This window comes from Channa argus, chromosome 6 (genome assembly GCF_033026475.1).
Source record: "Channa argus isolate prfri chromosome 6, Channa argus male v1.0, whole genome shotgun sequence".
Lineage (NCBI taxonomy): Eukaryota > Metazoa > Chordata > Actinopteri > Anabantiformes > Channidae > Channa > Channa argus.
This window is the reverse complement of record NC_090202.1, coordinates 22,895,081-22,912,248: the sequence shown is the minus strand read 5'-3', so window position 1 is coordinate 22,912,248 and position 17,168 is coordinate 22,895,081. Positions and strand designations below refer to the sequence as shown.

At 37.9% G+C, this 17,168-nt stretch overlaps 2 protein-coding genes across 15 annotated transcripts in view; both read right to left on the bottom strand.

Annotated features, from left to right (window-relative positions):
- The window catches only part of nbeab (neurobeachin b), a 178,041-nt gene extending 167,392 nt beyond the window's left edge, over positions 1–10,649 (bottom strand). For 3 of the 8 annotated variants that reach the window (XR_010914580.1, XM_067506592.1, XM_067506594.1), the window contains exon 1: positions 9,919–10,639. Coding sequence is in view for 6 of the 8 variants with exons in the window: in XM_067506592.1 (XP_067362693.1) it covers positions 9,919–10,191 (273 nt within the window). In the remaining 2 variants the exon portion in view is untranslated. Of the gene's footprint in view, positions 1–9,918 lie in introns of all 8 variants that reach the window. The other 5 variants (XM_067506593.1, XM_067506595.1, XM_067506597.1 and 2 more) reach the window with 3 other exon arrangements.
- Positions 10,650–14,349: 3,700 nt separating this feature from the next.
- Positions 14,350–17,168, bottom strand: part of stard13b (StAR related lipid transfer domain containing 13b) — a 55,759-nt gene continuing 52,940 nt past the window's right edge. For all 7 annotated transcript variants that reach the window (XM_067507680.1, XM_067507679.1, XM_067507682.1 and 4 more), the window contains 6 exons: positions 16,905–17,118; positions 16,362–16,476; positions 16,024–16,245; positions 15,619–15,836; positions 15,338–15,514; positions 14,350–15,175 (listed from right to left, as the gene is read on the bottom strand). In XM_067507680.1, coding sequence (XP_067363781.1) covers positions 15,058–15,175; positions 15,338–15,514; positions 15,619–15,836; positions 16,024–16,245; positions 16,362–16,476; positions 16,905–17,118 — 1,064 coding nt within the window. In that variant the 3' untranslated portion in view covers positions 14,350–15,057. The remainder of the gene's footprint in view (positions 15,176–15,337; positions 15,515–15,618; positions 15,837–16,023; positions 16,246–16,361; positions 16,477–16,904; positions 17,119–17,168) is intronic.

Below are 17,168 nucleotides of genomic sequence, written 5' to 3'. Positions count from 1 at the left end.
TTTTCCCACCCATTATAATTCACTGGCTCACCTGCCATACAAAGACATATTCAGTATTTCACAATTGCACAAGTCCATACCGAACAAAACCTGACAAACCTTACATACCCAACATACCTTGTTAAAAAGCAGAAAACCTCATAATAAGCATCTACAACATGGATGGGCCTCTAAAGTTTAGAGGCTCACTGAAGGTTAAGTTGTGCATTACTGTCTGACTGTCTGATGACGCAACGACGTTATACGCAATGGAATAACAGTTTTGGGCATGTGTAGTTTGCAGGCACGCAGTGAAGTAGTTGTGCCGATATCGTATATGGGGCAGCACACTTATCAGCCGCACACAGTAGGCACAACATTCCTGATACAGCCATCTTACTTTCTATTTACGAAGCGTTGATGCACGTTAATCTATGTACGCTCTGAGCCACACTTTTGAGAATCATGACATGTATGTAAACAATCATGCCATGTGTACTTGTTAGTAAAATGCAAGTTTATCCCCACCCTAAGGGTACTTGGAGGATTTGAGATTCACCATCTCATTGCATTTCATTGTTGCCTTTCTCAACAGGATTTTGCACATTTTTCCTACGTAACACTGTAGCACAGCAACTCATTTGAAAAAAGTTTTTTTTTTAAAGTCCTGAAAAGCAGGGCCACTACTGCAGAGCCCCTCAAGCAAGAGTCAGTTGTGCCTCTGCAGTAGCCAAATAATATAACATCAGCATGTCTCCCAGGGGCCCTGCATGAGCGAGTGCAATGAAATAAAAAGAGGAAAGCTAAAGGGACAACAAAGAGAAAACAGATCCATGACCTCCACTATCCATTTGACCTATCTATTTAGCGGCTCCTTTACGCACTCGCTTTTTGTTCTCAGTGAAACCACTAAATAGCATTTCCAACTTACTGATGTTATCTATATAAAGCTGGCTCAGAGCTAGAGTACATTCCTTTTTGGCAACTTTACAAACTGTGAACAATAAACAGAGAATACAATTCAATGTAGAATGTTTTTCATTTGCAAGGTAGGAATACAATATTGACCCAACAAGCTGCTAGTAGAGAGAATGAAGGTAAATGTGATTAAAGTAAAGATTCAAATCCTAAAAATAAAGAGGATCAAAAATAGTTAAAGAATCTGCAGAGACCTCAAAAATTTAGAACAGCAAAAATGTGACTGTACTTGAACCTGAAAAAGATCAGCAATAGTGAAGAAGCTTTTCAGACATGGCAGTATGCAGAAAATGTAAAAATGGTGTCCTTGACTTTGTCCTTTGTTGAAGACAAAAAAAAAAAAAAAGCATATGAGTGTGCTCCTTGAATCAGTCAACAGTTCAAGTAAATTACCTTTAAACAAACACATTTGCACAGAATTTCAATTTTCTCACAAATCCTAAGAAGATTATCGTGGAGTAGATCAGAAGACATTCCTGTTGGCAGAAATTGTATGGTTTAGTAGAAAATAAACTTTACTGAGGAAGCACAATTTTAACATACTGTAGCATTCTATGATGCATGGAGTTCACACTGGAAGATAAGAGTGATTTAGTAAAGAATTCCTGAAGGTGAACATTGCTGCTTCTAAAGAATGTTGACAAGTTAATTCTCTTACCATACAGGGCATAGTGAGTACCGTCTGATAGATTAGTAGAATTAATGTAGTAATTCATTAATTGAAGAAAATATATTATCATTATTCACTCACTACAGCTACTATACAAAAAAGCTATAGAAGCTATAAAAAAAAAAAAAAAAAAAAAAAGAGCATCTCTGGAACTGTACAAGAGATTAAAGCTGAGACATCTTAGCTAGATATCAGTAGAGACTGGAATAAAGAAACAAAACAGTTATAAATCAATATCTAATAAATCTATTTTAGAATTGCTTGGTATGATCTTTGACAACTCTATAATCAGACTTAAACTTCAGTATCAATCAAATCACTGCAGACATGTGAAGTTTGCTGTTACCATTTTTGTTCAGCAGAATTTTTGGAACATACCCTAAAGGAAAACGCTATAGAATCTAGGGGATATGCCACATGTGCATGGAGAAAAGAACAATAAAGTTAAATAAAGACAAAGATCCATTAAATTATCTTTCAAGAGTGACACAAAAACAGCTGTGTGGAAAAAGTTTGGAAAGCTGTTCTAGTTCCCAGAGGTGATACTGCTCCAAGATTGATCAAATGTACAACTGTCTCAACAGCAGCTCTGGGACACTTGCAGTGAAGGCCAACCATAGCTGAAAGCAGCTTAGGCCACACACAAATTTTAATCCTTCATCTATTATGCATGTGCACATATATTGATTGTCCCTTGACAACAACGAGAGCTGCAAGTTAAAGTAGTTATTTTTCTTCTTTGTTTTAGCGGAGGCAGTGGGTGAACATAAAGGTTTCCCTCTTGTAGAGTTTAACAGATTGTTACTCAGCACTATGAAGCAAAAGTTAATTAATTTAGGGCAGCTTTGATTCTATATTCAATTATTTCCCTGTGCAAAAACACAGTTTGCGAGATCCAGTAAACACTGCTACAATGACAAAACATCTTTGTAAAAATTGTTAGTTATCTTTCAGTGTGAGACAGTGTAAATTTTACATGAACAAAGACAACCTTCACAAGAGATAATCTCTCCTTTATGCCATCATCCAAACAAAAATATTATTTGTGACTGATATAAATAGTTTCAAAGCTGCTTCTACCACACTATTTGAACAAAGAAATAAGAAAGATGCCAGCTGGTTTTCACTTAAAATTTCAGGATAAAACGAACTGATGACAAAAATGAAGAGAACATCAAACACAGACCTGCATTTTGCCACAGAACAGACAAGAGTCTCACTTAAAGGAGAAGGCACCAAAAGAACCAAGCAAAAGAAAACAATGAGCAGGAAATCTTCCATAAAATGGTAATCCCGACAGCAAGGATACAGTATATCGACTTTGGTGCCACACTAAGTATCAGGCAGATTGATCAAAGAAGACCCATCTGATGGGCTGCAATAGACCACATGGGGCTAAATCATTCAGATTATATTTAATAATTATCAAGAGAATGTTTATCAAGAGAATGGAAAGGTAGTTTGAATACTGGCTCATATCTGTCAACATTGTACCAATTTCTAATCATTTAGGCTTCACAATGGCTCAGATGTATGTGTGGCTTTTTAATGAAGCTCTGAACTAGTACACACGCATGATAGAGTACGAGCAAAGGTCAGAAAGATTATTTCTTGCTGTTTTGTGATGCTGTGTCTTAGATTACTTCTTTAATATCCTAACTTTTATTGATCCTGCAAGGAAAGTACTTGTACTTCAGTGAGAGTAACTTCCCACAACAGATCCCACAACAATGGAAGTAAAATATAATCTTGTTTTGTAAACAAGAGAAACTATGTTAATACAGTATACGGATGAATGCTGCCTGATTCATTTGTAATTTAATTTGTTTTCTGCTTCTGACAGGTGTGATAGCAGATCTATAATTTTAATCAAAGCTATTTTAATCGCACAGAAGAGTGAATTAAATGCCAAAGACAAAACTGGTGGAAATGAGCATGCAACTTCAAGCTTTTTTTTTTTTTTTTTACACTAGCTGTTAGCACCTTCATTTGGTGGGAAGCAAGCAATATATCATTCAGTATCTGTACACAGAGCAATAAAGAGATAGGTTCAGAGATGAGCAAAATCCGCAACATGCTTTGTGCCTCTGCTGTATTGTGCTCTAGTTTTTGAGTTTATTGAGGCACCTGTCAGTGGACAAAGAGATGTCCATTCATTCTCACAAAAATAGGAAAACATACTGTTGTCACATCAGTTTTCCAGATGCATTAAACAAGCCATGGACATTAGAACTCCTGCCTCAACAAGAAGGTCCTGGGTTCGATCTCACTGTCCAGCTGTGGCCTTTCTGTTTGGAGGTGTTCTATCCTCAGAGTGCTTTTTTTTTTTTCATCCCTCAATTCAAAGACATGCAGTTAGATTAACTGGTAAGTGTGAGTGGCCGTCTGTTACTGTGGTACATTGGCAACCTGCTCTGTTCCCCTACATCCCTTAGAAGGATAAGCAGTTAGGATAATGAATGGATGCAATACTCAGGTGGGTTGCAGTATTATTATTAACACCATAGGTGACCATAACAGCTGTCAATGTTATGGTCACCTTTGACTGATGTTTGAGAAAGACATTGCACCACTATCACGCTGCTCGACTTCACCCACAGAAGAAGCAGAAACTGTAGCTCATCTTGTAACATGATCCTCCTCTTATTAGCAATAAAATATCTTAACTATTGAAAAATGTAACCACTTAAATTCATATTTAAACCATAAAATATGAGCACCATTTCTGCTGGCTTACTGTTTCATTTAGGTCTGACTACACACAATTTCAGACAAAATTGTATTTGGCACATTTCTTTAAATCTTAGGTTAAATTATTAAGAACATTTTCTTATTCACTTAATTGTTGTGAAACAATCTACCTTGACCTCTCAGAGAATTAAATTAAACCCAACATTACTACAAAACTCACCTTAAAAACAAAAAAAAAAAAAATAGAAAACATCAGTTTATTGATTGTGGCTTTCAGCGTGTAGAGCATAGGCCTTACAAATTAATATCTCACATAGAGTGACACAAAAATTCAAATTTGAAGATACAAGTTGGATAATGTCCCAAGGCTTAAGCTCCCTTTGTTACTCTATTTAATTCCTGTGGAATTATATCAACCTTGAAGGCAGGACTGTACAACCTGTCTTATAACATGTTATCTTAATTACAGCTTACACTTCAGGCAGGCTATACATGAAAAATTAATGACATTCCTCTTTAATTAATTTTGATAATGGATAGTGTCACAAAACTGTGGCATCTTGGTGTCTAGCATATTAAGTTATTCTGCACACAATTCATGTGAAACAATGACAATTTTTATTTAATTAACCTGTTTAATGTTTACAGTTTACTAGTATTTGGTGACGTGCCAAACTCATGGTGACCCAAGCTATTCTATCAATCAGTTAAGTGAAATATACAGTGCATTTATCATTATGCATGTTTTTACTTGGTGGGTCCTGAAGCTTGTTGCATAATTCAGGTGTCCTCCAAAGCTGATTCAGGTCTACTAAATGTATGTGCATGGGCAATGGGCAAAAAAAAAAAAAAAAAAAGAGCTTTTCAGAAGATTCAAAGAATGAATAAAGATGATTCAAGTTTTAAGGGGATATCTAGCTGTAGTACCATTATACCTTATTTATTTATTTATGGACTGATACAACAGTATAGAAAGAGAAGATTAAAATGCACTCTCTCTAAACTGAGCAAGCCAACTGGCTATGAGATAAATGACTCATACGCATTTTGTAGCGAAAGGCATCTTGTAGCACCAACCAGAATTTAGCTTCTCAATTTTGAGACACTTCTTCGCTTCTGAGCTTTTGCAGTGCTTTGGTTTGAATAAAACCCCAACTAGCTCTGTAAACATCTGAATCATTTAAGTTACACTGATGACCCCTGTCAGCTTACCACAACAGGTTCCTGTTCCACTGGATTACCTTTTCAAGTTAACATGACTAGGAACTGTTGTTATTTAACATATTTGGGGGCAGTGGTAGCCTAAAGGTTAGAGAAGCAAACTTGTGGCCACACAGTGACTGATTCAATCCCTAGGCCAGCTGAATAAAATCTGGGTGATGCCCTTGAGCAAGGCACTGAAGTACAACTGCTCCAGTGGAGCTGCTCAGTGACCACAGGTCAAGCCTTAGTTGCACTAGTCAGCTTCCAGGTGTGAATGTGTGTACCTGTGGGAATGTGTTCAGGGTGTTCCTGAAAAAGAGGCGAATCTTCCCTGAATAAAAAGTTAATAAATAAAGTTGCAAAACCAAAATGGTAATTCGTTTGTTTTTTGAAACAAATCTCGTGATCATGCAATTTATTGTCATGTCATGACTATGGTAGTCTGGAGCTACAGAGCCCCATACACAGCAGAATAAAATCCATAGGGTACAGAATTGGGAGAAGTATACTGCTCAAGTAGAAGTGCAAAGAACACAATATATTTTTAAAAATACAGATTCTGGTAATTATGCATATTATAGACTATTTTTTTAGTTCATAATGTTTTATAAAAGTATATAATATTTTTTTTATCAAAACCACAAGGATGTAATAATGCTTTGGCTGATCAGTGTTTGTAGGTTCCTTGTTTGGAAAATTATGGTCTTGGTGAAAAGTCCACAGTGGGTTAACACACAACATGACTTAAAAACAAATCTCTGACATCAAGGTCCTGTGCTTTGTACATCCACAGCAATCACATCCTTCTGGTAATATATAAATGTTATTTCTTTGGTGCTTCAAGCTGTCTACGGTTTCAACTGGTTGACCATTAATTATCATGGGCTGAAAGTCCTGTTCAGAGCAGATAATCAGTTCAGCTCCAGTGCTTTCTGCTGACACTGGCTTTAGTGAGCCGTCACATGGTTCAGGTATGCCAACTCTCCAATCACATCACCTTTCAAAATGAAATAAAAAAAACACAGAAAAGCATGCTGACCAATCTGGCTTTCTATTCAACAACAGGTCTCTTGAAAAAAGGTCTTGTGCTTCACTTACAGCTGTTCTTTATAATATTTTGATCTGATTCAATAAAACTCTAAAAAATGCTCTGAAAAGCAGCTTGTAAACAGCAAGGATCTGTAATTAGTAATAATAATCTATAATATGCATAGTTGTGCCTGTCATAAGGATAATTGTACTAGCATGAGTAATCCCACTAAGCTAATGAAAATAATTGACTTAGCAACTAGTCACGGTGACACACAAAAAAAAACAGTAAAGTTGTAAAAAAAGATTGTGAATTGATCATTCCAAGTATATCAGAAAGCTGGTTCACTTGCTGTCTAAAATAAAGAGTCGTCAAATAAACAATAAGTGGACTTCTAGTAAAGACTGAGCAAGTGACAGAGAATTAACTGTAAACCACTGAAACAGATAAGGCAGCAATAGTCTATTACCAACAGGAATCTACTTCCAACTTTTAACAGAATGTTTTCAGCAAATGTTTTACCCCTTCAGAAAGGTTGACCACTTAGGTGATGCATTTCATTAAAGTGATAATCCACCAAAAATATTTTTAGTATGCAACACTCCTTCCTTTTCCTGCAAGACTGAAAGACCAAATTGGCAGGTTTTCAGAGCTGCGGTCAGCTGGGATTTACATAAACTTGAATTTTCTACATGTTCACCACAGCTTCTATGCCGTTATAAAAAGGTGGATTCACTTCTGAAACCCACCTTTCAAGCTGTTTGATTCTGAAAGAATATAATTTAGGTGGAGCAGGGTGACCTGACGGCTAAGGACACAACGTATGGGTCAAAACTACATACAATGTAATTTGTTTTTTCATATTAGCCAGCTGCTGACAGCAATTGAGACCACTATTACTCCCAAATTTCACAAAATTATGTGCTGTGAAAATTCATAGGTCACACCATTATTCTTCCCACAGTTCTCTCCGACTCATTATTCATCAGATCATACTTGTCTTTGATCATGAAGATGCAGGCTGTTGAGTAATGTGACTCTTTTGTCAGAGACCTGTTCACTGAATGATTCATTCCAAGTAAAAATGAGCAAAGTATTCGTCTACTTTCTTATCTTAGAGAAAGCAATGAGTCAGATGACAAGCTGCAAAAAGGGCCGACTACTGTAAACTGAACTTTGTTCCAACTTCAGCATTAGAAAATAGTACAAAATATTGTCTTGCTTGAACCAAATTGTATTTGTTATGTGATCTACATTATGGTCAGAGCTTGAGGGAAAACTGAGCCTAATGTGAAGCTGAAAACAGATGCTGGTGGTACTGATCTGATCATAAAAACTATTTGATCGCCAGGTTTTTTTGTTTGTTTGTTTTTTTGTTTGTTTTTTTACACCTTAGGGAAATTAATTTGATCCAACAATGTAACAGGCAATTTAGTACATTTAGCTTCTATGTACAGAAGGATGTATGTTTTAACATCTAAGGTAATTTACTAGGTAGACTGTGGTAAAGGAGCTGTAATTTAAGCCACATTTTTTCAAATTTCGAATCATTATAGTTCAACAAGAACTGAACTTATGTTATTAATTTAAAAAAAAAATAATACTGTAACAACACACAACTTTATGATAGATTTTTAGAGCAGGATCCTCTAACCACAGTTTTTCCAAGATGCTCTGGAGAGATACAGAAAAATATTATTATTTCATTACTCCACAAATTGGTCCCCATGAGATACAGTTAAGGATCCTTCAGCACTTCACAAATAACCTTAACTTCTCAGCATAAAAATTCCAGTAGTCATGGCATCTCCCTCAAAAGTGCAAGGGGATTGTTTGTATGACAACTTTCTCCTCCCCTCTTCCCTGGCGAGTACTATTCATGCACAGTCTGTGATGTTATTTAAATGAAGACGCAGATATAACAACAACTACTGTGTCATCTGGTCAGAAGATTGATGCATTGTATGTGCTTCATTTGTATGCACATAATCTAGATGGAATTCTATTTGCAAACATGTCAAGTACAGTCAAAAGCACCTGATATCCTAAATACCTATCCACAAGAAAGCACTAACAACCTCTGGTAATTGAATCGATCGTTCTGAAGTTTGGGCTTTGCAAGTTACTGGGAAATATCTGCACTCTACTTCAAGTTAAACACAAATGGGCTCACAAATAAGGATAATTAACTCAAATGGAGAAATCACCTACTCTGGTACAAATAAGTGTGTCTTTTGTCTAGACAATAGTGACCACAGCATGCTGTTGTGCACATTTCCTGAGAAAAATGGCACTGTGAGGGGGCATGGTGTCAGCTTTTGCAGAACTACGCTCATGTCTGAACATGCCAAGGGCTACAATTTGTCCTGCTCCACAAAGTGAATTTCTGTTGTGCAGAACAGGTCATAATTAATCTCTGGTGTGCTAACAAGATGAGGCCAACTACTGCAAACACTCTCTGCTGTAGTAAGTGAAGGTATAAGCTGGCGCTACAGTGATTTCTTATCATGTAAAATTGCCTCAGTGAAGGAAACAGAGCTCATTTGCTAACCCTGGGTTTACTATGTGCTCAAATCCCCAGCTACTGTACCTTGTGGTGACAATCATTACTTCTCACTCTCCTCTCACTTTACTGCAGCAATAGTAATCATCGTACTAGGAATTTTGAGAATGGACTCCTTAGGCCTGTTTAAAAGGTGGAGGAGGGAAAAGCTATAGACAAAATACTCCCTGGGTCACTATAATTGTGATTAGAGAACATCCCACATGTACTTTGCCTATAGTAAGGAGCAACCCTGCTGCTGATGAGGAGCTATAGTGGCTAAAATGAACATTTTAAGCCATTCATTTAGCAATTCTGATATCACAAAGGCTATAGTTTCTGCTATGCTTTGGGCCCCCTCAGCTCTGGGTCCCGTGACACAGGCACAGGCATGCACACAACAGCTATCCCCCCCTCCCCTGTTCACCTCCACTGACCATAAATAAAAATGCTATTTCAAACAAGTCATCAAGTTATGCATTCTATCGCCAGTGACATCACACCAGTCTAGTCGGTTTAGCAGCCACTAAAGTAAAGTCAGGACTTTGGTGAACTTTAAAACTTGAAAGCTGGCCCCTGTCCCCTCATCCTTCAGGCCAACATGCAGTATGTGGAATTTTTAACGTTACTGCTGTTTACTTCCCATTTATCCCGCTAACGTTTATCACCAAAGAAAAATCAATAGTAATTTCCACAGTGTTAAAAGAATGTTTTTAAGTTACTTGCCAACATTGTATTCTGTTATTGTTACCACTGAATCGTATTTTTGAGTTGGTATTGGGGAATAACATCTATGTGAGTGATGGAGATAAAACATTAACTCACCAAATTTAACACGGTTTCGACAATATCCCGGTTGCTAACCTCTCCGACCTGGATCAGTCCAATGAGAACAGCAAATTTCATCCGTATATTCCGGATTGGAACAGATGGATTGATCATCCCAGCCGGGAGGACCACTGAACCAGAGCCGGACATCATGGTTGTCTCACAGGAGACAGTGGAGACTGCAGCCGCATGTTGCCCGTGACCCGAAGAAGGTTGCCGGTCCGAGAGGGACACGGAGCCCGGCATTGTCACTGGTCTCTCGCTTGTCATTTCCACCCAAACCGGGAGGATACAGAGGCTAGTTGCGCTTTCTCCTTTTTAATCACAAAGAGAAGTGAGAAACAAGAACACTCGAGAAACAAAACAGAGTCACTCTCTGTCAAAACAATCCACTCTTCAGTGTTTCGGCTAGAGTCCTGCGTGCTGTCCGTGGCAGCCGGTTAACTGGGCTGCCTGCGCTGTTCACACACCGCTCTCCGTGTGTGTGTGTGCCGCTCTCTTGAATGCGCGTCTCCGTTTGTGCTGCTGTCACCGCCATGTTGCCGCCCCCTGCCTGCGGCTCCACCATAGACCGGGTCCCACTCACCACGCCTGCGCTGGATGATGCGATGATTGAGCTGGAGACTGACCGTTGGCAGGTGGCTTCCCCCTCCTGTTCGCCCAGCAAGTGAAAGCGGTGCCAATACAGAGTGGCCACCTATATATCACAAGTTCTTGCCATCAATTTCAGTTTTATAAAATGTGCCTGTCACACCAAGCAAAACCTACAAGTCAGTTAAAACCGGCGTCAGGCAAAACATGTATAGCTAGTGCACGCGAGACAATACTGAAATAATGAATCAAAGATGGCACCCGGAAGTTACCCGATTTATTGTTAGTGGTTCCACACCTATAGGGTAAGAATTTGTTTTTTCTTCGGGGGTTAGGGTTCCTATTGAAGGTGACAAAAATAAAGCCAGTTGTATTGTATTTAGAGACATAATGAGGTAACACAAACATTTAAAAGCCTTAAATGTTGTTAGCCTAAGCCTTCCTTACGAAAAATGGGAGGTTAATTTATTTAAACAGAGCTCCAAAGTCCAAAGAATAATTTGACCCCCTTTCGCAAGTTAGAATGTCAATTGCGCATGCGCATGATACAGTGACGTTTACAGAAACGTGCTGAGAGGGAGCGACTGGGAGAAACAGCTAATGCTCCCACTTGGCTATTTGAGTTTTTGTTGATTTGTTTGTTTGTTTTTTAAAGTGACCACACTTTTTTATTATAGGGAAGCCTGTCATTGACTGGTGTGTTTTAGTTTATGAACAATAGCACAATACGTCTTGTTAAAATAACATAAAAAATAAAGCCACTGGCCTTAGCAGCCTTTTTACAGTGGGGAATTGGGTTGGTATTAGCGGCAAAGTTAAAAATGGGTGACAAAATATGTGTTGAAATGTGTTGAATATGCAAAAATCAGAAACTGATTAAAATCGACAGTTTGAAAAAGCATAGAGCAAAATGAACTAAAATGTTGTAATCCACCATACAATAGCCTTCAAATCAATCAGAGCTACCAAGTTCATCTAATTTTACTCTGATGGACTGTAAAATAAATTAGCAAAGATGTGAGGGAAATGTGTCCAGAATGGCTTAATAAATTAGTGTATACCAATAACTCAAACACAGAGACAGAGATGGACAGTCCAATATAAGAGACTAAAATGATTCAGTCAAGGTGACATTTGTGACAAATCCTAATACACACTGGTAAACATAGACCAACCTGTGAAGACATTGTGCTGCTGCATTCATATATAAAAAATGACTGTAATCAACAACAGGCAAGAAGGTGGAAGCAACCAGACTTTTTCTTAAAAGAAAGACATTCATCAAGCCAAAAACTGAGGTATGTAAGCAGTAAGATATATTTTCTTCTCTCCAGTTGCCACAGCGTCAACAGTGTACAAAGCATTTTTCCCTTTTCATTACAAAATAACATTTATTTTAAAAAAATAAATAAAAATGGGCCATGGACTGAGCCTTGGGGCACTTCATATTATAGTTAGTCACTACAAAAAAAACACAGGTATGAATAATATTTTTAGTTAGGCCTGTTATAGCTATTGATGCTACGCTATGAGAGAATTCCCTGTTTATTTTAGAGGACAGACACGATAATTAGAAATGAAAATGAAACTTTTTACCAGAACCTGGACCGCCAAAGCATACACCCAGAGACTGTACATCGGAAAGAAAAAATGGTGAGTGGGTCGTGAAATGTTTTAACCCATTGTCCTGGATGAAACCCAGAGCATCCAGGAGTATCTCAGTGCCCAAAACACGAGCTGCTGAGAGAATGTTTAAGACGGCAGCAAGCAGGGATTGAAGATCAAGCTAATAAAGCCACATAAAAACACAAGACCCTGTATGAGATGTACCATCGACATATAGGCAAAGTGGATGACATTGGAGAATTCTTCTAGTGGGTGAAAAAAGGCTAGACAGAACTTAAGCACTGATTGTGGTAGCAATTGAACAGGCTTTGTGCCCCCGTAAAAGCCAGGTCCACCATATTAGATCTTTCAGAGACAGTATACAAGCATAGTATACAAACTGCTGGCTTTGTGTAGAAGAACAACTAATTATCCTGTAAATCCATATAGGCATTTTCTCAGGAGGTTGTAGAAAAAAACAGGGCAAAGGTCTGGTGGGACTTTGAAACTAATTGAAAAACATCAAAAGATGTCCAGAAGAGCGCATTGCTAAGAATAGCTAAAATACTGCACAGGACTCCCAGGCCACTGGTTGAGGATCAGAGGCTGATGAAAACACATGCCAGCCTTAGGGGTGAGAAAGTGAGAAAAAAACATACATAGAAAAACACAAATACACTTCTGATCTTTTCTCAATTTGCCAACCTGCTGGTCCATAGGCTTAGAACAGTCTTTTAGGACCAGAAGCCAAAGACAAAAATGAAACCTAAATTGTATGACCTTGTGTGATTTTTTTTTTCAAAATAATGGCCAATAGGGTAATTAAATATATAATTATTTTACTATAATTAGCTTTTATAACAGGGTTTACTATAGTTTAATTAAGAGATTTCACTTCAGACAGTCGCCCATTCTAAAGATACTTTTGCTTACAACCATGCATAGTCACTTTAATACTGTATCTTCACAAATGCAAACATGATCTATATTTTTATTATTTTATAATATCTAATCAATGTGTGTTTTTTTTTTTTTTTTGTAATGCCACCAGGTTCTCCTGGTTATATAAAAGACTAACATTGGCTTGGCAACAATCCTTGTCCATCGTCCTGATTGACAGTAGGAAGCTGAGCTTGCATTTCATGACCTCATTAGGCTGATCTGTGTCAGCATGGCTTCAAAAGAGGTAGAACTAATGTCAGCTTTTATACAGCTTTACATATCATGTCTATTACTGTGCACTTTTAAAGCTTGATTTAATTAGCAGTGATTCGAAGCAGATAATCTGATTATTTAGCCTGTCACCCTGTAAATAAAATATAATCTTATTGTTTAACATTGGTGGTTTTTAATCTCACTGAAATGTTATGTTCTATTGTAAATAGAATGCCACTGTACATCTTTACAATGCCGTGTCAATATAATAATAACAGAGAGTGCAGTTTAATTTACAGACTGCATTGAAAAGATGCCAATAGAGATGGTTTGCTTTTGTTATCCCCACATGAAGAGGACAAATGAATCTGATGAGCAGATCCAGACTCAGTGGCCTGGAGAGAAAGGATTGTTGAAATCCCAAATGGATTTTTGTGTAATAATTATTTCAGTACAGTCTGACACAGTGCATCTTAGTGTGTTCTTTCATGGTTCTGGTGAATTATGATTTTTCTGGCCATCTCCCAATATGTATTTTAATACTATTACTCAAAGGGTACAGAGCTGGCATATAATCCCTCAAGACTGAGACATTATCTGTAGTTGGTATGCACACTTATAGTATATGAGGTATTATAGCAGTGGATATTTAGCTTGTCACCTTCTCTATTGACAGTATGTGAAACATTTAAATGGAGGAGCTGAGGATATCACTCAGTTATGTTGTAATGAGGGGTAGGGGATAGAGTGAGACAGCAGTCAAATGAAGATTTTTCTGATCAGAGAGAGCCACCTAGTGGGAAAAAGTATAATCGGTTTTGTATGTTTGGTTGGTATAAAACTCAAGACAAAACCAACTGGACTCTTTACTTGCTTTTGAATCACTGTTATCTCTTGTACAAAGATGATTACAGACTGTGTGGCATTTTTTACAGAAGCATTAGTGATACCTACAGATAATTATTCATAATTATTATGAATAATGAATATTAATAATTATTTGTCTTTTCTGCAACTATTTTTGTTTCTCTGATTTGATGGCAGCAAGATTAAGAATCAGTTCATCCAAACATAGTATAATGTTGATATTTTTAATAAAAAAAATGATGTGTCTTGTAGTTCACTGCACAATCCAGTACCCTAAAGCAGGTATGATCAAGTCAAACCTTAAGTCACAATTAGAGGACGTCAATGTTTAATAAAATTAAAACCATTAAGAATGGCAATACTGAAGCAAAGTAAAACCAGCTTACAATCTTGTACCATGTGTATAACAGGAAGATTCACACTGTAGAATAACCAATATATAGGAAATTAACATATGTACTATTTATCTTTTCACAGATATACAATTTATACATCTTGTTTGCATATACAGTATATTCACACACACACACACGTATACAGACAATTGAATGTACAACATATTAATTATAGTTATATTGATGATATGCTTCCCAGAAGCATTTAAGAGCTTGAATGTCCTAGACATTGTAGATGACCGCAATAGAAATATAATATTAAACAACAATAATAATATACAGGTTTAGCAACATCAATGTAAATAAAATCCTATTGCTAAGGGTATTGGCAGGATGATTCATTTTCCCATTGAGTATTTCTGCTCAGCACCTCTTTTGTCATTGTGCAAGTACAATAGAGTTGAAAATTATTTTCAAAGCCTTTGTTTTCTAAAAACAAAAAAACAAAAATTGTGCTTTAGTTCTGGGGTATTGTCTATGCTTTGTGTCAACTCACAGCTGAGGAGACACAACTTGCAAAGACTTAGATTTTGGTCTCCGGACCATCTGCGATGAGTGGCTGAAATGAGTTGCGAATCTGGGCAGCTTCTGCAGCACAATGGTGACCAAAGGCTTTGTTGTACCATTCTGGAGTCCTTCCCCTGAAGCCAAATGAACGTTTCCAACATATTAGATATTCAGATAGCATGCACATGGAATGAGCTTTGAATAAATATTGCAACTACGATAATTAATAGAAATTAATTTTATGTGTTTTAGATGTTCATAAGAACAATTTGTAGTAACATTTGTGCAGGACTTACTTCAAGTCCACTCTGCAGATGTGAGTTAGTCTGGACTTTCCTGAACCGCAGGGCTCTAGCAGATAGTTGGACTCGAGGACAATACCTCGTACTCCGGCAATAGGAGGACAGTCCTCATGCTCTATAGACACAGACACCAGGGAGCATGCACCTTTGGGCAAGTCTGTCCTCCATGACCTTGTATAAAACGACAGAGATTGAGTATGTATCCTAAAAATGAATTATTTCTACTAAACAAAGGAGAATATGCTGTTTGGCTCTTTCTTTTTATCTTCACTCACCTGAGTACTACAAAGTCCCTGCTGGGATGAGGGGGCATGTGGTTGAGTACATACTGAAACACCTCTGTCTGCTTGTCCAGTGTCTCACACACTTTCCACTGCAGCAAGTCCACGTCCCACAGGTGGCGCTCTCGCAGCACCCGGTTTAACACTACAGATGGCGGCGCTTCCACCTCCACAGACACTCTCCAGCGTCTTAGAGGGTTCCCATCTCCCACCTGGATCAATTGTCACAAAGACACAAACCATCATGTTCACAAGGTAACAAGCAATATGGAAGAGAGCATGCATGATATGAAAACATTTCATTTCATCTTATGCAATATTGATTTGCTGCTGTAACTTTCATTATCTGGAGTGTATAAATGATTTCTATTACTATCAACACTGTGAACGAACACCAACCTTCTTATAGTAGAGCTCAGTATTATCAGAGCTGCTACATTGCGCCCAGTTTTTGGACTTTTCCCGAGCCTCTTTGAGCAGGTTCTGAAGTCTCCCCTCCATATGTGTTTGGTATGTTCCATCATCATCTTCCAGCTGCTTGCACAGCTCGTCAATTGTTGGTGCATGCAAGTCAGCCTCCACGTATGAATTACGTGACTGAGTGACCATCTCATGAGGGATCTAATGAGTGTATAAAAGCATCAGTTTAGACACAGTAAATATAAACAGAGAGAAGCCTGAGGATTTATGCACTCAGGCTTGACATTCCTGCATATCTTGACTACAAGTTCTTGTACCTCAAACAAACGGTTACACTCTATTATCATAAAAGCGAGGCCCTGTGTAGCTGCTAAGTTTTCATTGAGATCCTTTTGGTCTGGTCTGCCAGTGGCGTACTTCTTCTGTATGGCCCTGGGGATTATGGAGACAGAAATCTTATTAGGCCGGCAGAGTCCCCAAGTCAAAGTCCCCACGACACACAGTATATAAACCTTTCCTCTGCTCAGCAGGAAACACATTTGATCCTTTTAGCAACACTTTCAACATGGTAAATTAGAAAGCTTTGCTTTGTTAGTACACAGCATGATAATAAAAAACTCTGAACTTTAGAAAGAGTCTCATGCACTTTAAAACTGGCCCAGAAAGAAAAAAGAGTAATCCACTGCACCCCTTAGGGCAGAGCAACCTCTGTAACCCATTTTATTACCATCTTTATGGAGTCATACAGTAAGTTACGATATTGATATTGACGATATGCAGGAGTTAATAGAATGCATGTTTGGCCCATAATTACAGAGAGCAAATGTATTGCAACACAGGAAGACACAAGAAAAATGTACCTCTGTGAGATATTGTCTTTCTTGAGTATATTAAGATGGAAGAGGGAGGGGGCCAGGCACACTGCAATGTTCATGGGTGTCATTTGATTCTCCTTCACAGAGGACGTGACATCGCTGAGAAAACAGAGCAGCGTCTGCAGCACCTCTCTGTTTTCATCTGACATCAACATGATGGCTGCCTGGACAGCTTGCAACCTTTGCTCCTTTGGCACATCTGCACATAGGAACAAGTGGCTTTTTATTTTTTTTGTATAAGGCACATAG